General features: G+C 32.3%; 3 protein-coding genes, 1 long non-coding RNA gene and 1 other non-coding gene across 6 annotated transcripts; 4 read left to right on the top strand and 1 right to left on the bottom strand.

Moving 5' to 3' along the window:
• Nucleotides 1–1529: 1529 nt before the first annotated feature.
• On the top strand, nucleotides 1530–14642 carry LOC103576195 (insulin gene enhancer protein ISL-1). The gene is made up of 6 exons (XM_053737181.1): nucleotides 1530–2461; nucleotides 8350–8536; nucleotides 9374–9678; nucleotides 13582–13886; nucleotides 13964–14170; nucleotides 14254–14642. Exons 1-6 carry the CDS (start codon nucleotides 2344–2346, stop codon nucleotides 14488–14490), a joined length of 1359 nt encoding a protein of 452 aa, XP_053593156.1. The 5' UTR covers nucleotides 1530–2343; the 3' UTR covers nucleotides 14491–14642.
• LOC128667423 (uncharacterized) lies at nucleotides 2480–8076 on the bottom strand. The gene is made up of 3 exons (XR_008403382.1): nucleotides 7377–8076; nucleotides 5414–7010; nucleotides 2480–5327 (listed from the first exon to the last, which is right to left on the bottom strand). It is a non-coding gene; the product is annotated as an uncharacterized LOC128667423 (long non-coding RNA).
• A 1915-nt stretch (nucleotides 14643–16557) lies between the features above and the next one.
• On the top strand, nucleotides 16558–17456 carry LOC103576194 (UPF0488 protein CG14286). The gene is made up of 2 exons (XM_008556314.2): nucleotides 16558–16781; nucleotides 16869–17456. Exons 1-2 carry the CDS (start codon nucleotides 16761–16763, stop codon nucleotides 17409–17411), a joined length of 564 nt encoding a protein of 187 aa, XP_008554536.1. The 5' UTR covers nucleotides 16558–16760; the 3' UTR covers nucleotides 17412–17456.
• A 295-nt stretch (nucleotides 17457–17751) lies between these two features.
• Trnar-acg (transfer RNA arginine (anticodon ACG)) lies at nucleotides 17752–17824 on the top strand. The gene has a single exon. It is a non-coding gene; the product is annotated as a tRNA-Arg (tRNA).
• Nucleotides 17825–17860: 36 nt separating this feature from the next.
• LOC103576193 (threonine--tRNA ligase 1, cytoplasmic) lies at nucleotides 17861–21045 on the top strand. 2 transcript variants are annotated; one of them, XM_008556313.3, is made up of 5 exons: nucleotides 17861–18167; nucleotides 18540–18620; nucleotides 18709–20264; nucleotides 20345–20634; nucleotides 20713–21045. In XM_008556313.3, the coding sequence occupies exons 1-5, from the start codon at nucleotides 18117–18119 to the stop codon at nucleotides 20859–20861; spliced, it is 2127 nt and encodes a 708-aa protein (XP_008554535.1). In that variant the 5' UTR covers nucleotides 17861–18116; the 3' UTR covers nucleotides 20862–21045. The 2 variants fall into 2 exon arrangements, with proteins under 2 accessions (XP_008554535.1, XP_008554533.1); XM_008556311.2 differs by lacking the exon at nucleotides 17861–18167 and adding an exon at nucleotides 18176–18309.
• The last annotated feature ends 397 nt before the right edge of the window (nucleotides 21046–21442 follow it).

Below are 21442 nucleotides of genomic sequence, written 5' to 3'. Positions count from 1 at the left end.
ATTATTTCTCGATTCGACTTCATTTTAATTTCTGGCAACAGCATAATAAAAATTCGTACATTTTTTATCTCTAATTTTTCTCTGCAAAAATTGAATCTTGTTATTATATAAATATAAAATTAATTGTACCTCAAAATGGTCATACAAATGACACATTAGAAGTTTAAAAGTAAGTAAGTTTGAAGTATCAGGATCCGGTACTTGATCCAGAGCATCTGGATGTTTTATAAAAGTATATATGGATGAAGATGGAGAGAAAATATATATCTATATATAAATAATATCTTGTGTGGTACTCGCACTGATAGCTTTGTCGGCACTTTTTTATCCGGGTGCATACGGTACTCTCTTATGCTCCTCTAAATATAAACTACACACAACTTTGATCCGCTTACAAGAGGTCTCCTCCGGTCTTTATAAAGTTTCTTGCCACTTCTTGCAAACGCTTTACTTGGGCATTATTTTTTTCACGTGTGTTACATGCATGAGCAATAACGCGCATCTAAGTACGTCGGTAGTCTATTGAGAGGCTGAGAGTGAGTGTCAATGCGTTCAATGAGGCGATAAAATAAAAAAATCGAGATCTGTGTATGTATGAAATGAAGAGTCGAGGCGTGAAAAAAATGACAAGGTTCACGGATGAAAAAGAGCAGTCGAGAATGTATAGTATTATCTTCTTACAGAGTTATAGTAGTTGCTACCGATGATGATGACAGTTGATGGACATGAGATTTAGTATAGATGTGTCTTTAGAATAAAATTTAGGTGTGTGCTTTCTCGCAGAATTGCGCAACCCGGATTAGGATTATCGAGCGCTTTAGTCAACCGTACGTGATTTTTTTTCAAGTAATATCTTTTTTTATGGTTTTATTTATTTATTTTTTTTCTTTCGCTTCAGGAAGTTTGTCATGTCCTTGGATCCAACTTGAGTTTGTTTTAAAGAAGACACTTTTGATGTATTTCAAAGGATGCTGGTGCTCATGGTGCTGGTGGTGGTTCTGATGATGCCAGTATTTTACATCATTCGTTAAAACTTTTCTCATAAATTTTTTGGCCTTGGTAAGATAACAATTCTTCAGCTGCACTCTATCAGAGGAAGTGTGTAAAACTATGACTTGAATGTGATTTTTCTGGAAAGAAAATAAAATAAAATAGTGGTAGATGACATTAGGTATGAGTGAGGATAAAAAATAGTACGTAAAAGGGGTAGTAGGACATTTTAAGTTTTAGAACAGTTGAAATTTTCTAAGGCAAACCCAGTAGTAGTTGTAGTAGGAGTAGGTAGAGACGAGGACTACGACTACGAGCTGGTGGTGGAATCGATTAGGGTGTCGGCCATTTTGTTGGCGTATATCCCAACGGATCCAATGGGGGATCCGAGGAGGCGTGGAAGTAACATCATCACCGAGAGCTCCAAGTGTAAGCGAGAAAGCTAACGGTGGTAGAGAGGGACTAAATCGCCGAGGGTTAAACATTAAGTGTGACGAGGTGGGGAAGGTTGCTGCGCGACAGCTGAATATTGTCAAGACTCGACAGAGATCGCGAGTACGCCAGTGTTCAGTTCGGCCCCACGCCGTCAACATCATCTTCGGGGTTGTTGTTCCACTCATTCTCTCTTCTTTATATTTATATTTTAAAATTATTTACACTGTTATTTATTATTTTTTTATTTTAATATTTATATCATCCATTGTTATTTTTTTTTTAAATATCGCCTGTGTTTATTTATGTGCGACGAGTTTTAATCATCAAGGAACTCCAAAAAAAATTTATTTATTATTGTCAAACTCAGTAGTAATTTATAATTATTTTCGCCGGTGAACTTTATCAAGAAACTACTGAATTTAGTGAGTCATCAAGTGATGAAATAGTGAAAAAGGTGATGAAGACTAAGTGAGAGAGAAAGTAAAGTCTCTGGACTGTCTTTACATAAATATATATATATATATACTAAAATATGTTTATGTATTTTGTTGACGGATCGTGAAAAGTTCAAGGTGACAGCTGACAGAGTTTACACCAAAATACTTAATTATTACCAATATTCAACTCTGGCATAATTTATTTAAATCACAAGTGTCGACTATTCAATTATTTATCAATAATTTTCAAACCTGTCCTGAGTTTTTCTGTTGACACGGGAATTGTTACACAAATAATTAATTACTTCGTTTGCTGAAAAAAATTGAGTTACTGACATTACAACATGGAAGATAGATTTAAATAATGCATAATTTCGCGGGAATTTTTAAAAAGTGATACCTTTTTACCTTCGGGTTAGTTTGTTGAGCAGACGCCGGCATCCAAGTCGGCAGTCGCTGAAAAATAGGGGGTTCTAGCGTGATGCAGCGGACGGGTCCCATCGGAGGACCCGGTCATCTAGGACTCCAGGGGCCACCTCGGAGTCTCAAGATATCATCAGCAAAAATCCAAGACGAGTCTGGCGATCCAATATCTCAGAGTATGTATTCCACTTCTTAAAAATAATTAATCCCTAAAATAAACAAATAAATAAATAAATAAAACTCAGTCATAAATAACACAACTTACCGACAGCTCAATAATTGAAACATATACAAAATGAAAACTATTTCCGATATCTTTAATTAATCGAATCGTTACAAATTACCGATAAATTTAAAACTCATAATTGACGTTTCATTAATCCCCGTGTTAGTTATCAATTAATATATGAAATTATGACGTTGATATTGATTATAAATATTTCATTTAATCTTGCAACTGCTCAATATTCAATTGTATTTTATTTGAATATATAATTGCGGGCATGTGAATGAATACTTATTCGAATTATTTTTTTTTGTCAATTAAATGATAAATTTTCGGAGCTAAGTATCTAATAATACATCAAGGTGATTTATTTTTATTACTGTAGTTGTGATAAATAAGCTGAGTCCTTTGGATTGGAACAAGGGGATGATTATGTGTCTCATCATGCGACTGTGCTGCAGATGTTCCTTATAGGAAAGTTACCAGCAAACCATTTTTTTAATACCCCGGTTACTAAGTTAAATAACACACAAGTTTTATATAGACATGCATTTACATTGTCTATATTTTATGTAATACATTATATTATTTTATATAATATATATTGTAAATAGAATTAAAAAGAGACAGAAGCAAAGGTAAAGAGACTGTCGGTATGAACAGGGGGTTGATATTAAGGCGGAGACGAGGGTTGTACGTGCGGGCAGAGTCTTTATAGTTTCAGAGTAACTACGGGTTGCACAACTCGATTGAATTATCATGAGTGTTTGCGGAGCGGCGGTTTGCAATTGAATTAGGCCTACGGATTCCTTTCCTTTCCGGTTCGATCCGCATCAGTTAGTTCGCCTTCTCAGCTACTCAACTGTCGTTTCCTATACTTCTCCCCTAATTCTAATCTCTTCCTCAGATGCTAGCTTACTTTACTACTTCCCACACTGAGTACTGATGGTCATGGTGAAAAAGTTTGTCTTGTTGACTGTCAGGACACAGAAAACACCAGAGTCTTTTCTCCTAAAAACATTAGAATGATTAGATTTTCGGTAGCCAATTTATTTCAATAAAGAAAAATAAATGTCTTACCTTTTTTTTTTATATTTTATAAATATTCGAGAATGTTGATGGGGATAATAATTTTTATACACACGTGGAGTATTTAGAGAACATACTCCATAAATTTATGATATGAGATAATGACACACTCGCATATTCATGTGTTTATTGAACGTGGCTGTAATCTACCAAGAACTATATGAAGGAAAGATGCTGAATAATTTGCCAGTCTCAACTTCATGGTTCCTCAGACATTATTGACGGATTTATTTATTTTTACGGCAATCAGTAACTCATCTAAGACTTGTAGTCTTAGTAAATCTTGTCAAGTCTTAACAAAGTCCCTGATTTTCCTTTTTCTTCTTTATTTTATGCCCATAAGACACTGATTGTAGAGATAGTGAGACCAATGGTTGTAACTTTGAAACTCATCCGGTAAATAATCCTGGCGCCAGTAACTTATTTCCTCATAGATGTTATTTTTTCCTTTTTTTTCTACAGTATTTTGTGTACTATTTTAGTAAGTACAAAGTTTCGGTGGACAGTTTATTGGACGGTCATTAAAATCAAGCGCGCCTTGGGGGTTTTCAAATTTTCTACGGAGGGTAACAGTGCAGCCGGTTAAACACCTTGTGGATTTTTTTTTACTGTCCAGACCTTTTAAATGACCAAACACTCCGTTCCTTAACAGCTTACTATTGTAGTCTGTATTTCACTCAGGTATATACGCTCGTAAAAATGAGACATTTATATATATACATACATACTATTTCCGTCCTGGCATGTCGTACATCAATACAGAATATAAAGAGAGAGGAATCATTTGAAAAAAGGTCTTACTTTATTGTCCAAAAGGATTTTTAAAAAATATTAATTTATTATAATTTTGAGTCCAGTTTTCTCTATCTGAATTTGTTGTGGTTTCGGAGCATTTTTATTTTCCTCTTGCCATTAAGCTCTTGAATAAAATACTAATCTGCAGGAGACTTTTGTCCTGATACCTGAAAATATTAAAAGATAATTAGGGGGCGGAGAGTTAATTTTTGTAATAAATAATAATTTAAAGGGCACAATAATAAATTATCACTTGCTGACAGTCTATTTACATTTGAATAAAAAGGCGTGCAGGTTGTCAAGATAATTATAAAGGGAGGTAATAAGTTATTTGTCAAAAATGTTATTACTGTGGCGCCAAGCGCAAAGAAGGCAGGATTTAAGTTAATATTTTATAAACAGACTACTCCGACGGCTGTAAATATCGGAAGCGTTGAGATTGAGCCGCCGGATTGAGATTGAGACGACTAAGTAAGACAAGAGACTAAGAATATATATATAAAAGAGTATAGTATATATATTATAAGAGAGGGTCGCCGGTCCAACGTTAACTTGAAAACTGTTGATCTGAGTCACACACGAATTAGAACCTGATCTTTGGCGACGCCAGGGCGCCGGCTTGGACCCAGAGGAATGCCGGTCGCTGATAAAAGCCACGGCCAACACCTACATAAATTTCGACCAGGGATAACGGACGGGTAGTGGAGATGCGGGATGACCAGGGCACAAACTCACTCTCTCTCTCTCGCTCACTCTCTACTCTCGGGTTCATCGAGACTCTTGTATGTCCTAAACTTAGATCCAGGTCTTGATTTTTTGTTTCATTTTTTTCTTCATCAGCTCGCTCAGCTCCTCTCATATATTTACATATTTATATACATATAATGTGCGTTAATTTGTGCCCACAAATTATTCATTTCATTCAGCAAAACCTACAAACATTTTATAAATCATATATATATGCTTCAAGACATATATATTATATAATAATATACAAATTTTTATTATTTTATCTTACTGTGAATCTAAAGAACCAACAGTAGTCCACAGGTTCTCGCCGATCGTGTCGTTGATACCATCGGCCTCATCTTGATCTCAGTGGGAGGGCGCAATATCGTTGAGCTAATAAAGCGACTCCAAAACCACCTGAATAAAATTTTAAAAATAAAAAGATAACAATAAAAAATTTTAAGATTATGTTGAAAATGGGCTGGGTTATATGGGAGTACGAGTATCCAGCGGCGATTATTCTCTGGAGACAAAATTAACGGTCCGGATGTGCCTGAGGAAAAAGGATGAAAATAATTAGCTGAGGTGTTAATGAAATACCAAAGGAACGCGCGGGACACCAGGTCGGTGCCTCTGAACTGCCAACCAGACAACCCTGACACGCGGCCCGGCGCCGTTCACTGTAACCATACCCGTCATTGTGCCTTATACGAATATATATACATACATACATATATACATATATGTCCATCTCTTTTTTTTCTTATCGGCAACGTGCTTTCCTTTATTATCCTTTTGGATCTACGAACTTGCCGAACAAGATTCGAATATACTCACGACTAAACAATAATATGGACATCCGTTTTTATATTATCCATATATAGGAAAATCTATAAATAATAATAATACATATATACATACAATGAAGGGCTTAACAATCAATTATTTCAATTAGGAATAATGACTTACTGCAGTTGACACTACTCTATTCCTTATCAATTTAAAACTTATTATTTTCATTGTTCTTTCAGCAAAACATTGACATCTATTGTCATAAGCTTACTCCAATATATATATATATATCACCAGACAAAATATGTCATTTACAGATATTTATTGTTTACAATTAAATATATAACTACTACAAGTCTTTACCTATAGCTCTAATTATCAATAAAAATTTCAAATCTTCTGAAAATAAAAAAAAAAATTTCCTATCGATTTTAATGACAAGTAGATTTTTTTTATCGACGTTTATTTATTTAATGTGTTGCAAGACTTAAACATGGTCTTTTTCTTCCTCTACTAAATTCCCTTAACCCGGTCTCAGCTCCTCGCGATCCTCACATGGTCTTTCCTCTATAATCCTCTCACACCTCCGTGTCTTTTTCCTCTCATCTACTCATCCGGGTGTACAAGTTAAGGTACAACACAACCTATCGTGGCTTGTATGCTATAGAGAGTAAGTAAAGAGGATATAATTTAAAAAGTATGTGTGTGCATGTGGTGATCGTAGTCAGTGGGAGCTAATGGGACGCCGCTAACACTCACCCGTCCGATTCGCTTCTTTGATCCTCACCGACCTTGCCCTCCTCTCTCACTCTGTTGACGCGCGCGCGCCAGGATCCTGATTCTGTATCACACCATACAACCCATATCTCTCTTTCTTTCTCTTTTACTCTCTATTCCGCATATATATACATATATATATATATATATACGTCCGAGGATGTAGTACGTGTCTTGTAAGACGTTGCGACCGAAAAATCCTCACAGTTCTCCTCGACTCTGGTGGTATACTCGTCTCTCATTCCACTACATACATATATGTATATATATACATATATAAAATGTATGTAAGATATACTTAATTCAAAGAGTACGAGCTGCAAAAGATTTCAAACCGTATAAATAAGTAGATTCTTAAGATAAAATTTTTTATATTTATAATCAAAAATTAAATCTGGTAATGTTTCTTTAAAAATTTTTTGACTATTAAAATAAAATATTTTTATAAAAAAAAAAGAAAAAAAAACGTTTTATGACGCTATAAAAAAAAATAATTTCAATACTGATGGAATAAAAAAAATTTTATCTCGACGAAATAAAAACTTTTTACATCAAAGAAATATAAAATTTTTTTTTTTTTAATACTAGAGTATCCGGCTGTTGATTTAATTAGCTTGAAAATTGCTACTCAAATCAAATTATGGTGAAAAAAATTTTTTTATAACACTAATAACGGCTTTCACCTTTGATTAACGTGAATCAGCAACTTTGCTACTGTTTCAAAGCCCGTGCAAAAAATTTTTATACACATATTTAATTGGTGCAATATATATAGATTTTAATAGACAATTAAATTTATTAATAATTTTGAATTATGGTAATAAATGTTGAAGTTGATGGAAATAAATTTTCTTTTGATCGACTCGTTATTTATTTGCGTGTATCCGACGACGTTGATACGACTGTGCGTGGATGTGCGTGTATTTTATTAACTATATGTGTGGTTTGTATTCTCGTGCGCTCGCGCCAATTCCATAAAGCCTGAGTGTTGGAATACTGGGCGGAGTTACATTCTCTCAAAGACCCAACAGCTACGCCTCTGGATACCGCCCATTTGATGCTACACAAAACCAACTTATTCTTCACTAAAGATTTTTATTCAATAAAACATTTAATTCACTTCAATACAATACAATACTTCATATATATTCCAAAATAAAAAAAAAATAAAATAAAAAATTTAATTATTCCCAATCAATATTCAATTAATTTTTCAAAGACATTTTTGTCACCCAGCATTTTATTTTTTGGGCATTTTTAAATTTGATGTCCTGTTAAGTCAAATCATCCCCATTCTTAGAACGGACTTTCTCCTTTACTAGATAGGGGTCACCTGTAGGCCCTCTAATCATCTCTGTTTTAAGATGAACTTCTTAACCTATTGGGTAAACTAGTATTTTATTTCTGAGTTTTTTAAATTTAAGGGCCCGCTATATCAAATTCTCATTTGATGACAACTCACCCTTGTACTAAATGGTGGTTGAAAAATTGGAGTAGTCAAAACTGACACATTTTTTCGGAGCTAAATGTAATGCTGTTATAAAAGTTTTTTGAATTATTTAAATTATTCAAATAATAATAGTACACAGAAAGAAAATAATTCTTTATCATTGTCATACTTTAATTGTATATTAAAAATAATTTTAACTATTTCAGAAGTTAAAAGTTCGTTGTGCGTTGGCTGCGGTGGTTGGATTCATGATCAATGGATCCTGAGGGTAGCTCCAGATCTAGAGTGGCACGCAGCGTGTTTGAAATGTGCTGAATGCCAGCAATTTTTAGACGAAAGATGTACATGCTTTGTTAGAGACGGAAAAACCTACTGCAAACGTGATTACACGAGGTAATTATATCACTTAATTATTATTTACTCTAATTATTTATCAAAAATATAATTTCACACTTTTAGTTTCGAGCGCGCGCGAAATTACATTTAATTCAAATTTTCCCGCGGTTATTTTTTTAAATCTTGATTATTTTTATATTTCAATTGTTTGTCTAATGATGATGATGATGATGATGACATTATTATTTGGACAGTTAAATCATCAATGGTTATAGTTATGTATCATTCTTTATTTTCTATGTGCAAACATTTTTTTTTCTGTCAAAAGCGGTACCGGAGTGTACGATGTGTATGTTTATTTAGATCGAAACGTCACACGTTCTCGAGACTTGGGAAGAAGTAGACATTTGTATCCGGCGTTAAAAAACAGTATATTGAAAAAAAGCGAAGAAAAAAAAAGAATAAAAAAGAAAGAAATGAAATGAGAAAACGTAAAATGTAACTCACTACAGCAGTGACTCGACGAATGTCTATCATCAAGACAGCAGTTTATTGTTCTTGTCTACACGTTGTTTCAGTGTCTAGTAAAAAAATACGAAAATAGAAAATATATATATGTATATTTATATGTTAAGTAAAAAATAAATTGTCGATTTACCTTTCACGAAGTTTGTATATATAACTATTTCATCATAGTTTATTCATTTATGTCGTGAGAATTTTTTTTTCTCCAACTCTTGGTCGCCGATGAACTCACGAGTAAATAATTTACGTTACTAAGTCAATTGACATAATTATTTACTTTATTTTCCCGTATCTTATTATTAATTTTATGAGTATTGATAATAAAAATTTATTTATAGTATTTTATATTAATATATATATTTTTTTCAGATTATTCGGGACCAAGTGCGATAAATGTAATCAGTCATTCAACAAAAACGACCTGGTGATGAGAGCAAAAACGAAAATATACCACAAAGAATGTTTCCGTTGCTCGGCGTGTATGAGGAAGTTGGAGACCGGTGACCAATTTGCACTGAGACACGACGGACTCTTTTGCCGGCATGATCACGATATACTCGAAAGTGGAAAATATTGTACAGGTGCTGTAGATACTGCTGGAAATGAAAATAACAACAATGCTTCATTAACAAACAATAATCATCATCTGCAACCAAACGATGCTTCCATGTCCGGTAATTTTAAATAATTTACATACCTTATTAACTACAATTACATAAAACAGTTCATCCATACTTACACAGTCAATTATACTCGAATATAAAATAAATTACGTTGCTCAGGATTAACTGTACTCATAAAAAAACTCATACAGTTCGCTGGATATTTATTATTGTTGGATTATAGATGCATTTAAACCCGAGTCTTTAGTAGCAAGTCAATTTGTATGAGGGTACGATAAAATGAAAGGGTCAACACAAAGGGGTCAGTGTTGAAGTTAGGATTAGATCGGCGTAATTACGTGTTGATAATTGAAGCTGCTAAGACGGCTTCATCCTGTGGATACAGGGATCAAGAGTATAAAGCTTTGCCCTTTACATTTATATATATATATATATATATATATTTTACATATATTACTCTGTTCACACTTTGAGGATTTATCACACTACTTATTTGCTCAAGCACGTGGACATAAAAAAGTTTTATTTCCTCGAAAGGCCAACGAAAAATTCATACAAAAGATATAATACTTTTTTTTTAATATAATAATAAAAATTTATATACGTCATTGGAATTTTTATTTTTTTACTGAGGCGCTAATTACCAAATAAATTGTTTGTGCACGCGTTAAAAAATATACAGTAGCTATATTCTGTATGTTATTATATTTATTTGCGGATAATATTCTTCAGTCCCCACGTGTTCTTTACAACTTTTAATATACATACATACATACATATATATACAGACGCGTATGAAGGCATATATTTATCGAGTACAACATATGTATATATTTTCTGCATTAATGTGTAGGTGAAAGACTGCACATGTATATTTACACATCGAGAATAATTTTTTAATGTGTTGAGGTATTGCGAGTGTGTATGATGACACTACCGTACTTTGAAACTGCCACAGGTGTAAAATATAACACCGACCTGTCAACTACCGTAACACACTTTGACGCGTGACTTTATCTCATATTTTTTAATATTATCGCTATTTGTTTCCTTAAAGTATTATTTTATATTTTTTTATTATAGAATTATTTCATTAAATACTCCGTTATCTTGGGGATTTTCGGAGAATTACTCAAAATATATTTCGTAAATTTAATATTTTTTTTTTTTAATTTATTTTTGATAAGTTATCAAAGTTAATCCGTGTTAATTAATTTTAAATAATAAGTAAGGTCATTAAAAAACATTAAAAGCACTTAAAATAATTTAACTTTCTAATTATTGTATGATTTTCATTAAATATATTAGTAAATATTATAAAAGCAAATAATATATAAGTACGTAAATTAATATTTTTATGATGATAAAAAATAATATCTATGGGAACATTAGATATAGATGTTATCATTCATAAACATGAGTACGTATGTCGTGGGAGGGATGATACTTATTACATACACTGATAAAAAGGTTATCTTGAATAAAGAGAAAAAATATTGCACCGAGATAATTATTTTGAGGAAACTCATTTTTTTGAGCCAAATATAAAAATTATTGAGCCAATAAAATTTTTCTTAGTTTAAGAAATTCTTCTCTCTAAAAATCAATCAGTGATGATTAAATTAGTGGTATAGCTTTAAAAATATTCGTGACTATTCACTGATTCGTAGTAAATTTCACTAATTCATTTTTACATTTTAAAATAGTTTTTTTTTTTGGGGAGAGATTTTTTCTCTTGAATCAAGATTTTCTTTTTATCAGTATATGAGTGTTTAAAAAAAAAAAAAAAGGGAAAAGTAAATGAATGAGATTTGTAATAAGATTACGAATAACTTGACATATCAAGTGCTTTGGCTGTTGTGATATCTTGGAATCCGCGTTTGCTAAGTTGTGTACTTCCATTGGATATCTGTTTGACCGAGATGCCTATACACGCCATCAGGTTGTGTTGACTTCAAAGACAATCCGCCGCGTGTTTCTTTTTAACCGCCGACACACGGCGACCACTTCTATATACATATATGAACGTATATTTTTTATTTGTTCGTTCATATATATATGTATAGATGTGTGTATACTTAACATTTATTCTCGAACTCTGAATGTCGATTGGAGAGTGGAGAATCCACTTGTGGCCATCGCGTATAAGAGCTTTTCCAATCACTATATATATATGTATATATGTAACCCACGCACAAGACGCTAATTCTACTGTTGAAGAATTTTCAAAAAGTGTTTGCGACTACACGACCACAAGTTAAATCTTTCGGCGGTAGATCAACCATTTAATTTATTTTAAAATACTTTTATTTTTTATTAGTTACTTATTTTTTGTCACGATAAGAAGGAAGAGTTTGACTCTGATTTAAAAAAAAAAATAATAATTGATACTAATTTAAAATTTTTATTCAAGTAATTTAAATAATTATCATTTTATAGACAAATATAAATTTGTTGTTTTTATCATAATTATTTAAAAATAATCCATACTCGTGATGTAAAAAAAATTTTAATTTTTTAAGCGGTTGAAAATCGTTATTTTAAGTATTTCCATTTGATAAAATCTTGCTTTAAATATTTCTATGGATTAAGGCTTAAAATAAACGTTTAATTAAGGCTTCATTATTTTTTGACAGAAGGCATCTTGTGCAATGAGCATATGTTGTAGTATAGATAGCGGAGAGGATTAAAATACACAATCTAATGTTCTGTCGATGATAAAAATCTTTTCTGTACTATCAAATTTAGCGTACGTAATTACGTTACTATTTTTACGGCAAGTAATTTAGATCTTATACTTCATTGGTTTGAACTTATATTTTAAACCATTAAAAATAGTTTAAAAAATATAAACTCTACATTAATACAAAAGAAAAAAATATCTTCTTGGTGCTTAAATTTTTGGGTAATAATAGTTTATTACCACACTGCTTGGTCTCGATTTATTGTTAAAATTAAAGGTAATTAAAAAATCATTATACCAGATTATGGATTTAAAATTCCCTGAATAAATGAACGCGATAATTTATTTATAAAAATAAAAATCATCAGTATTAAATCCCCGACGTTGATTTATCATTTTGTTCATGCCCAGATTTATCTAAAAAAAAAAATAATGAAAATTAAAAAAATGTTGGGTTGATTCTGGAGACTGAAGACCGTAGACTTGAGATTGTCATGATCGTGTGTCCCTGAGAGTTCACCTCGTCCACACAACACGGACGGGTATTTGGTTAGGATGTACGGTTGAGAGATAAGCCCTCGCCGGATTTCATTTGCTCGTATAATTTTTTCAGTTGGCCATCGGCGAGTGTTAGCTGGCTGGTAGTTATCCTTACCTGTTTCTCGGGTGCTCTCACCTCTTATTCACTCTTCGAGAGCTCCGAAAGATCGCCTTCTGTTTTTACCGAAGGTAAATAGTTTAACATAAACTTTTTCCGCGGCTGCACGCAAGCCTGCTGACCGAGTGGAAGAGCAAGGTGACTCTTTAGTTAACTCTACAGCATAAAATAATATATACCTGAGCAGCGAGTAGCTGCGTACGTCGTTGTCCTTCTACAAAATACACAACTTCTTACCATATATATATATATTATATATATATATATATATATATATATAGTCTATCTCTTTTATATTCTCTGTTAACTTTCTGATGGTTATACCCAACCAGCCAATCTGTAGTCTTGTACACATATAAGTATAGATCCGCGACTGGTTTGGTTGCGTTTACACCCAAAGTATGCTAAGACAAGAGATGCGCCGTCTTTTTCAAACTCGTTTGCATTTATGGTTGTCTGTAAACCAGCTAAAAATATTATATTATTTAAATAGTGACATAGACTTTTATCACAGAACTATATCCTTAAATTTTGTTCAATTTCATACCAAACTCATTGCTCATTACTTTATTTTATTAGCCAATGAGTACATTAAATATTTATTTACTTGCAGACTCGGAGTCGGAGACTGGGTCTCACAAAGCGGGAACTGGCAACACGCGAGTGCCCGGTAGTCACAAGAGCGGAGGTGGTTCTGATGGAAAACCAACCCGAGTACGCACGGTGTTGAATGAAAAGCAGCTGCACACACTGAGAACTTGTTACGCGGCAAACCCACGACCAGACGCTTTGATGAAGGAGCAGCTTGTCGAGATGACTTCTCTCAGTCCACGTGTTATTAGAGTTTGGTTTCAGAACAAGCGATGCAAGGACAAAAAAAAAACTATCGCTATGAAACAACAAATGCAACAAGAAAAGGTTCATTTTTTACTTTACATTAAATTACCCAGTTATTGTTATATTTATTAAATATGTAATTTGTTTTTGTACAACAGGATGGCCGTAAATTAGGCTTCGGTGGAATGCATGGAATCCCTATGGTGGCTAGTAGTCCAGTAAGACACGAAAGTCCTATCGGAATGACTCCTCTAGAAGTTCAAGCCTATCAGCCACCTTGGAAATCACTTTCTGATTTTGTCATGCACACAGATCTTGATAGAATGGATCCAAATGCTCCGTCGTTTCATCATCTAGTCTCTCAGGTATTTACCGTCAGTTTAAATTACACATGATGTTTTTTATTATTGATAAAACTTTACTACTTGAACACAATTACTTATTTTAGATGCACGGTTATGATATTCACGGTGGAGTACCTCCGCAATTATCTCAACCAGGCATGATGGGCTCGATGAACGATGGAACCGGTCCAGGTGGAGGACCACTACCGCCACCGGGACATCTTCATCCTGGGGCTGGTACTGGTCCCGATATGGGACAGCATCCAGACAGTACAGACAGCTACGTTACTTATCTTGAAAGTGACAGTGATTCCTTGCATCATGACACCGGCAGTCCGTAGTGCCATCCTCTTAATCTCCATTGTAAATAGTTATCGTAAAAAAAATTATAATTCTCACTCTCACTCACTCTAATTACTAAAGATTAATTAATTACCTCGGTAGTAATAAATTATCAGCTTGTTTACGTTTTAATAAATTTTTTATATAATAATTTATTTTAAAAAAATATTTTTTATGATTAAAGAAAAGAAAAAAAAAATTGATAGCCAAGAAATTTAATTTGTTTTTAAATTTTAATTCATGATGAAAGAATAAGAATGTAATATGTAAATTAACGGTGAAAAATTGTATCTAACATGGTAATGTGAGATAAGAAGACGCCGTCTTGGTTCAGCTTCGGTAGATACGATAATTGCAAGAATGGTAAATAACGTTGTAATATAATTAATGCTACACGGCTGTTGTTAATGAGCGTAACAGGAATTACAATGAGAAAAGGGTTTATAATAACGTGGTACCCGCTGAAGATGGTGGTGAGTAATAGAGGGCTTTTTTTTTTGTTATTTTTTAAAGATCAAGTGAAAGAGAGAGTGAGAATTAATTTGTTTTTAATTTAATATACCAAAGCACGCGAGACAATTAAAGAGGTTAATAATAATAATCATTATTATTCAAATAATATTGTAAATATTAATAAATTAATAAGTTCTTAAGTATACATAAGATTAATAATGTTATGAAAACGAAAAAAAGTAAAATATATATAATGAAATTAAGTATAGCTATCGTACTGTAAAACGATTTGCGTATTTTGGATGTTTGTATAAATTGAATTCGTTATACATACACATTATTATAAATTTATAAATAATATAACTCACATCCTACTCTTGTGTATGCATATGTTGAATGTGAATAAGAAAAAAAAACTAAAAAAAGAACAAAAAATAATTTTAAATGCAAGAGATGTGATTGATTTATGTTAAAGTCATTATTCCTAAATTAATTTTCAACAAATCCCGTAAAATTTCTATGATATTTCTATACAAACACGAGTGTACGTAATAAAATGATGAAAATATTTAAATAAATTTTAATTATTCATTTTCATTTTTAATTTCCCATGAAATTTTAAATTTTTAAGAAAGAGAAGTTTTTTCACGGCAATTGAAAGGACTCACTAAAACTTAGAACTGATCAAATATTGAGTCAATAGGTCGAGTAGTTTATAAAATATATATGTTTTCGGTCTAACTGTTTTTGAGGCTCGTAGAGCTCTTTACCAACAACAACGTTTTCAAGCTCTCCCAGGCGGAAAGTTTCGAAGTTGGCTTAATTTGTTATATTCAATTAATTATTCATATTTTAAAAAAAAGTATTTTCGAGCCGGGAATATGACGAGCGGTGATTTTCAATTAATGCTCGTTTATACATGGATTTTAAGACCACCAGGGGAATGAAATCCATTAAATACTCAAGGGAAAAATTGATTATAACTCTCGCTTGTAAAATGTTTATTTAAAAATTTATGGTGAGAGTTAGGTAAGTATTTTTATTTAAAAATGAATAATTATAATGATTATACGTGGCTTAGCCCAATGGACAATGATGCGGTCCAGCATACATATGGATCCAGGTTCGAGTTTAGTGTCATACTCAATAATAATAATGAAACCAAAGCTAAATGCTACCTACAGTACCTAGCTCTACTATACATTTTATTACCAACGTAATTTTTAAATATAATTATTTATTTTCTTACCTGAATTGATTTCTTGTTGACCCAGTTCTTTTAAATTCATCAAATAATTATTTCAATTAACAATTCATGGAGTTTTGGTGCGGGTTACCTGCAAATCTATACAAAAAATTTTAAACATTTTTATGACATAAATTTATGAGAATAATTTTTTAAAAGGCTGGGTAACTTTAATTTAATTTAAAATCGATAAAAAGTGATGTATTACTAAGATTTAATATAAATTTAGTCTGATATTTGATATTTTAAAAAACTCGCGCGATTCCTGGTTTTCTTGGTGTCTCCTCTGCCACAAAAGCAGGAACTCTAGATTTCCGAATGTTGCTTTATAGTTTGTCACCAGGTGGCAGCATCACTTGACAAAATTTTCTAGTCTTGTTCTTGAATTAAAAGTATATATATATGTATATACAATAAATAAATATGTAATATTAATACTCACATGTCAAAAATTATTTTGTCACCATTTAATATCTGAAATTTTATAAACTAATCAATAAATTATTTATAAAAAATAATTAATCGATTTAATAACAATAAATAATTAAATTATTATTTTAAAACAATAAAATGCCACCGAAATTTAAGCCGGTAATTATTTGAATTATTTATGAGGTTATATACTATTTATTTTTTTATTTACATTAAAATTAAACTTTGATTTATTTATGACATAAGGGAGGAAAAAGATTTCCACCAAAAGTAACTCCAAAGTCTCATCCACCTCAAGCATTTCATGATACTCCAGCGTCAACGAGTTCTCCAGGCCTAGATGACGAATCTGAAAATAAATTTGAACTTGAATTGTGTTGGTGTATACAGCAGTTAGAATTAGGAATCCAAAGTGGAAAATTAAAAGATAAACAACTTAAAGACACTATAAAAAATTTAAATTCATTAAAAAGCAATAGTGTAGCTCTAGTACAAAAAAGACAAATAATGAGAAGTACTTTTGGGGATTATCGCTCAAAAATGATTGAAGAAGAGAAAAAACTTGGAAAATCTGTAACTCAAGTTAAATTTTCATCTGTAAAAGCTGAAAAAAACAAGTCTGTCTTCTTAAGAAAGTCTCATTGTTCTAACAATGAACAACCATCAACGTCAACCAATCAAACTAATGGAGAACAAATAAACGGATCCAGTCAAAGTCTTTCGTCTCTATTCCGTAAAAAACCAACAAATGAAACTTTTGCATTTAATTTTAATAATTCCGATACTTAGAAAATAAAATTTATCAGTTTTCATATTCATAAATTGTCTATATTTTTTAAAAATTATTTTACAGGTTCCTGAGTAAAACCTCTAGTTTTTGATTTTAAAATATCAATTAAATTTCATAATTTTTAACTAAAATGCTACCATGTTTAGAAAATCTCATAGAATCCATTAGATTCTCATAAATTCCCATAGAAATTTTATAAGTGCTATAGTTAAGTATAAGGTTTTATACATACAGCTATAAGAATCTATCGGATTTTTCAAGCAGGGTAGTGAGTGAAATTGTTATCAATTTCACTGAAAATATTTTAAGAACCCCTAAGAAGTAACGGTATCATAACAAGGTCCTGTGGCGCAACGGATAACGCGTCTGACTACGGATCAGAAGATTCCAGGTTCGAATCCTGGCAGGATCGCATTCTTTTTTTATCTCTCAAAAAAATATGTTTGACATTTTACTCTTTACTAAAATTAAAATTAAAAAATTTGAAATTATTTAAACAATTAGAAATAAAATAAAATACTATATTTTTATTTATCAGAGGTAAAGCACATACGTGTCGTAGTTCGCTGGAAGACTAGTGGAGACATCATACAATACAAGGGATAGAAATATCCATAGCTCGACCAACAACATTTTGTTCGCTGATTGTCTGACGCAAGCTTTTTTTAAAAAATTACAATAAATCATAAGCTAAAAAATTAATAATGACTGAAGTAATTAACGGAGTTGAAAATCTTGACTTAAAGGGTGAAAAGGCACGAAATATTATTATTTACTTTGATATATAAATATTTATTTTCATTTCAAACATATATGTGTACTTGTAGTACACAAATGTTGAGCATATTGCGGTATCGAGGTTTTATTCAACGGGGTGTTAAGTGGAGTCACTACTGGGTTGGTTTTTCTCGTCTGTTGCTTTCTTTCCTTTAAATTTAAACAATTATATTTTTTTTTCATTTGTTATATGAATTTACAAACAATTTTTGTCAATAATTAAAAACCCAGATCAATATCTGACGTAACCTCAAACGTGATTGCCGTTTATGAACGAACATGTGACATTTTTTAAAATTATTATTATATTTTTATATTTATATTGATTTTGATTTATTTATTCTCTTTAGACCAAGATGAAAGCCAAGAAGGAGAAAATTGCAGAGAAGAGTAATCTTTCAGAGCTTAATCCATGGCCGTCATTCATTCAGGTACAGAGAATTCACAGATTTCTCAAAGCCATAAGCTACTTGGGTTTCTGTCTTATTATTTTAATTGCTGATAATTTTTGTACTGTAGGATCGAATAAAAATGTGGGATGAATTGAAAGCCAAGTATGAAGAAGAACTAGCATCGAAACCAGTAAAAGACATAACAGTAACTCTTCCTGATGGTAAGCAAGTTAATGGGCAGTCATGGCGCACTACTCCGTATGACGTAGCTAAAGGAATAAGTCAAGGTTTAGCTGACAACACAGTTATAGCTAAGGTTAACAATGAACTGTGGGACCTAGACAGACCACTGGAGGGTGATTGTAAGCTGGAGTTATTAAAGTTTGATAGTCCAGATGGCCAACAAGTATTTTGGCATTCAAGTGCTCATATTTTGGGTGAAGCTATGGAACGTGTTTATGGTGGTTGTCTTTGCTATGGTCCGCCAATCGAGAATGGTTTTTACTATGACATGCATCTTGGAGATAAAGGAATATCAAACCTTGATTTTCCGTACTTGGAGTCATTGTACAAAAATATTGTGAAGGAGAAGCAGCCTTTTGAACGTTTGGAGATGAAGAAAGAGGATTTGTTGAAGATGTTCGAGTACAATGAATTCAAAGTGAGGATACTGAAGGAAAAAGTTCAGACTCCGACGACGACGGTCTACAGATGCGGGCCGCTTATTGATTTGTGTCGAGGTCCTCATATCAGACACACGGGTAAAGTTAAGGCGATAAAAGTCACTAAGAACTCATCAACTTACTGGGAAGGTAACGCGAATGCAGAGACGCTCCAACGTGTTTATGGTATCAGTTTTCCTGATCCGAAGCAGTTGAAGGAGTGGGAAAAATTCCAAGAGGAAGCTGCCAAGAGAGATCATCGTAAGATTGGTAAAGAGCAAGAATTATTTTTCTTCCATGAACTGTCACCGGGTTCGTGTTTCTTCCAGCCTCGGGGCGCTCATATTTACAATACTCTTATTGAATTTATAAGATCAGAGTACAAGAAACGCGGCTTCCAAGAAGTCGTTACCCCTAATATATACAATAGCAAATTGTGGCAGACTTCTGGACACTGGGAGCACTATGCTGACAATATGTTTTCCTTCGAAGTAGAGAAGGAGACATTTGCATTGAAGCCAATGAACTGTCCAGGACACTGTATGATTTTTGATGTTCGTAATCGTTCTTGGAGGGAGCTTCCATTGCGATTGGCTGATTTCGGTGTTCTCCATCGTAATGAACTCTCTGGAGCTCTTACAGGACTCACCAGAGTCCGCAGATTCCAGCAAGACGACGCGCATATCTTCTGCACGCATGATCAAATCAGAGACGAAGTCCTTGGAGCTCTTGAATTTTTGCGATGTGTCTACTCGGTCTTCGGGTTTTCTTTCAATCTGTGCTTGTCTACACGCCCGGAGAAATATTTAGGAGACATTAAAGTTTGGGAGCAAGCTGAGAAAGCTTTGTCTGATAGTTTGGATACTTTTGGAGAATCCTGGACTATTAATCCCCAAGACGGTGCATTTTATGGACCGAAAATTGATATTACTATCATGGATGCTTTGAAGAGACCGCATCAGTGTGCTACGATTCAACTAGATTTCCAACTGCCTATTCGTTTTGATTTGTCTTACATCAAGTAAGCCACCGATTATTTTCTAGAAAATATTTTTTTTAGTAATAATAAACTTTTCTGATATTTGATATTCAATTTTTTAGTGAAAAGGGAGAGAAGACCAAGCCAGTAATAATTCACAGAGCGATTCTTGGTTCTGTTGAACGAATGATTGCCATCCTCACTGAAAGTTACGCCGGAAAATGGCCATTCTGGTTGTCACCTAGACAAGTTATGGTCGTTCCTGTTGGTCCTCAACTCGATGACTATGCCAATGAAGTAAAACAGAAGATCTGGGACGCTGGATTCATGACCGAAGTTGATGTCGATCATAGCGATACGATGAACAAAAAGATCCGTAACTCTCAATTGGCGCAATTTAACTTTATTCTCGGTACAAATAATATTTTTAAATAAATTTAAATAGTAAAATATATATAAAACGAGGTTTTAAATTATAATTTTATTGCAGTTGTCGGAGAAAAAGAACGCGCTGCTGGCACAGTCAATGTCAGAACGAGAGATAACAAGATTCATGGTGAAATATCAATTGATGATCTTATTAAAAAGTTTATAACTTTCAAGGAAACAAAAGACCGCAACTGTGAAGAACATTTTTAAAATATTCTTATATTTATTTTATAGAATATTTTGTTTACTTACACTAGGGTATCATGACAACATGATTTATTTATTTGATGCATTTTCAGTGTTCTTGACACATTCTTGAGTTAATATTGTATAGAAATACTTTTTCATTATTCACAATTTAAATACAAATAAATTTACCGCTTAAAAAAAATTATTTATGTTCATATATTTATAAGGCGTTATATATTTTATTATTTCCTTTCTTATTTATAATCAGTGATTTATTATAGATCTTGACTTGAATTGCTACTAAAGTTAAATTATCTACTTAAGGAAATTCTCAGACATTGCCCGCCATTTTTTAAAAATATTCAATGACTTTCAACCCGTAACCATATTAAAATTTAATCAATTAATTAAAAGGTAAATTAAAAATATGCACATGTCGAAAATTTTAAAAATTATAAATGAAATTTTTATTTTATAATTTGTTTTTGAAAAAATGTAAAAATTATTAGACGTCGGCTAACCAGTATCAAAGATTTTACTACTTAAGAAAAGTCAAAAAATTTAAAAATAATTTAGCAGTCATTACTGATTTAAAAATTAAA

The sequence above is a fragment of the Microplitis demolitor genome, chromosome 3, assembly GCF_026212275.2.
Source record: "Microplitis demolitor isolate Queensland-Clemson2020A chromosome 3, iyMicDemo2.1a, whole genome shotgun sequence".
Classification (NCBI taxonomy): Eukaryota; Metazoa; Arthropoda; class Insecta; order Hymenoptera; family Braconidae; genus Microplitis; species Microplitis demolitor.
The sequence above is the reverse complement of the archived record's forward strand: the minus strand, read 5'-3'. Positions and strand labels throughout refer to the sequence as shown.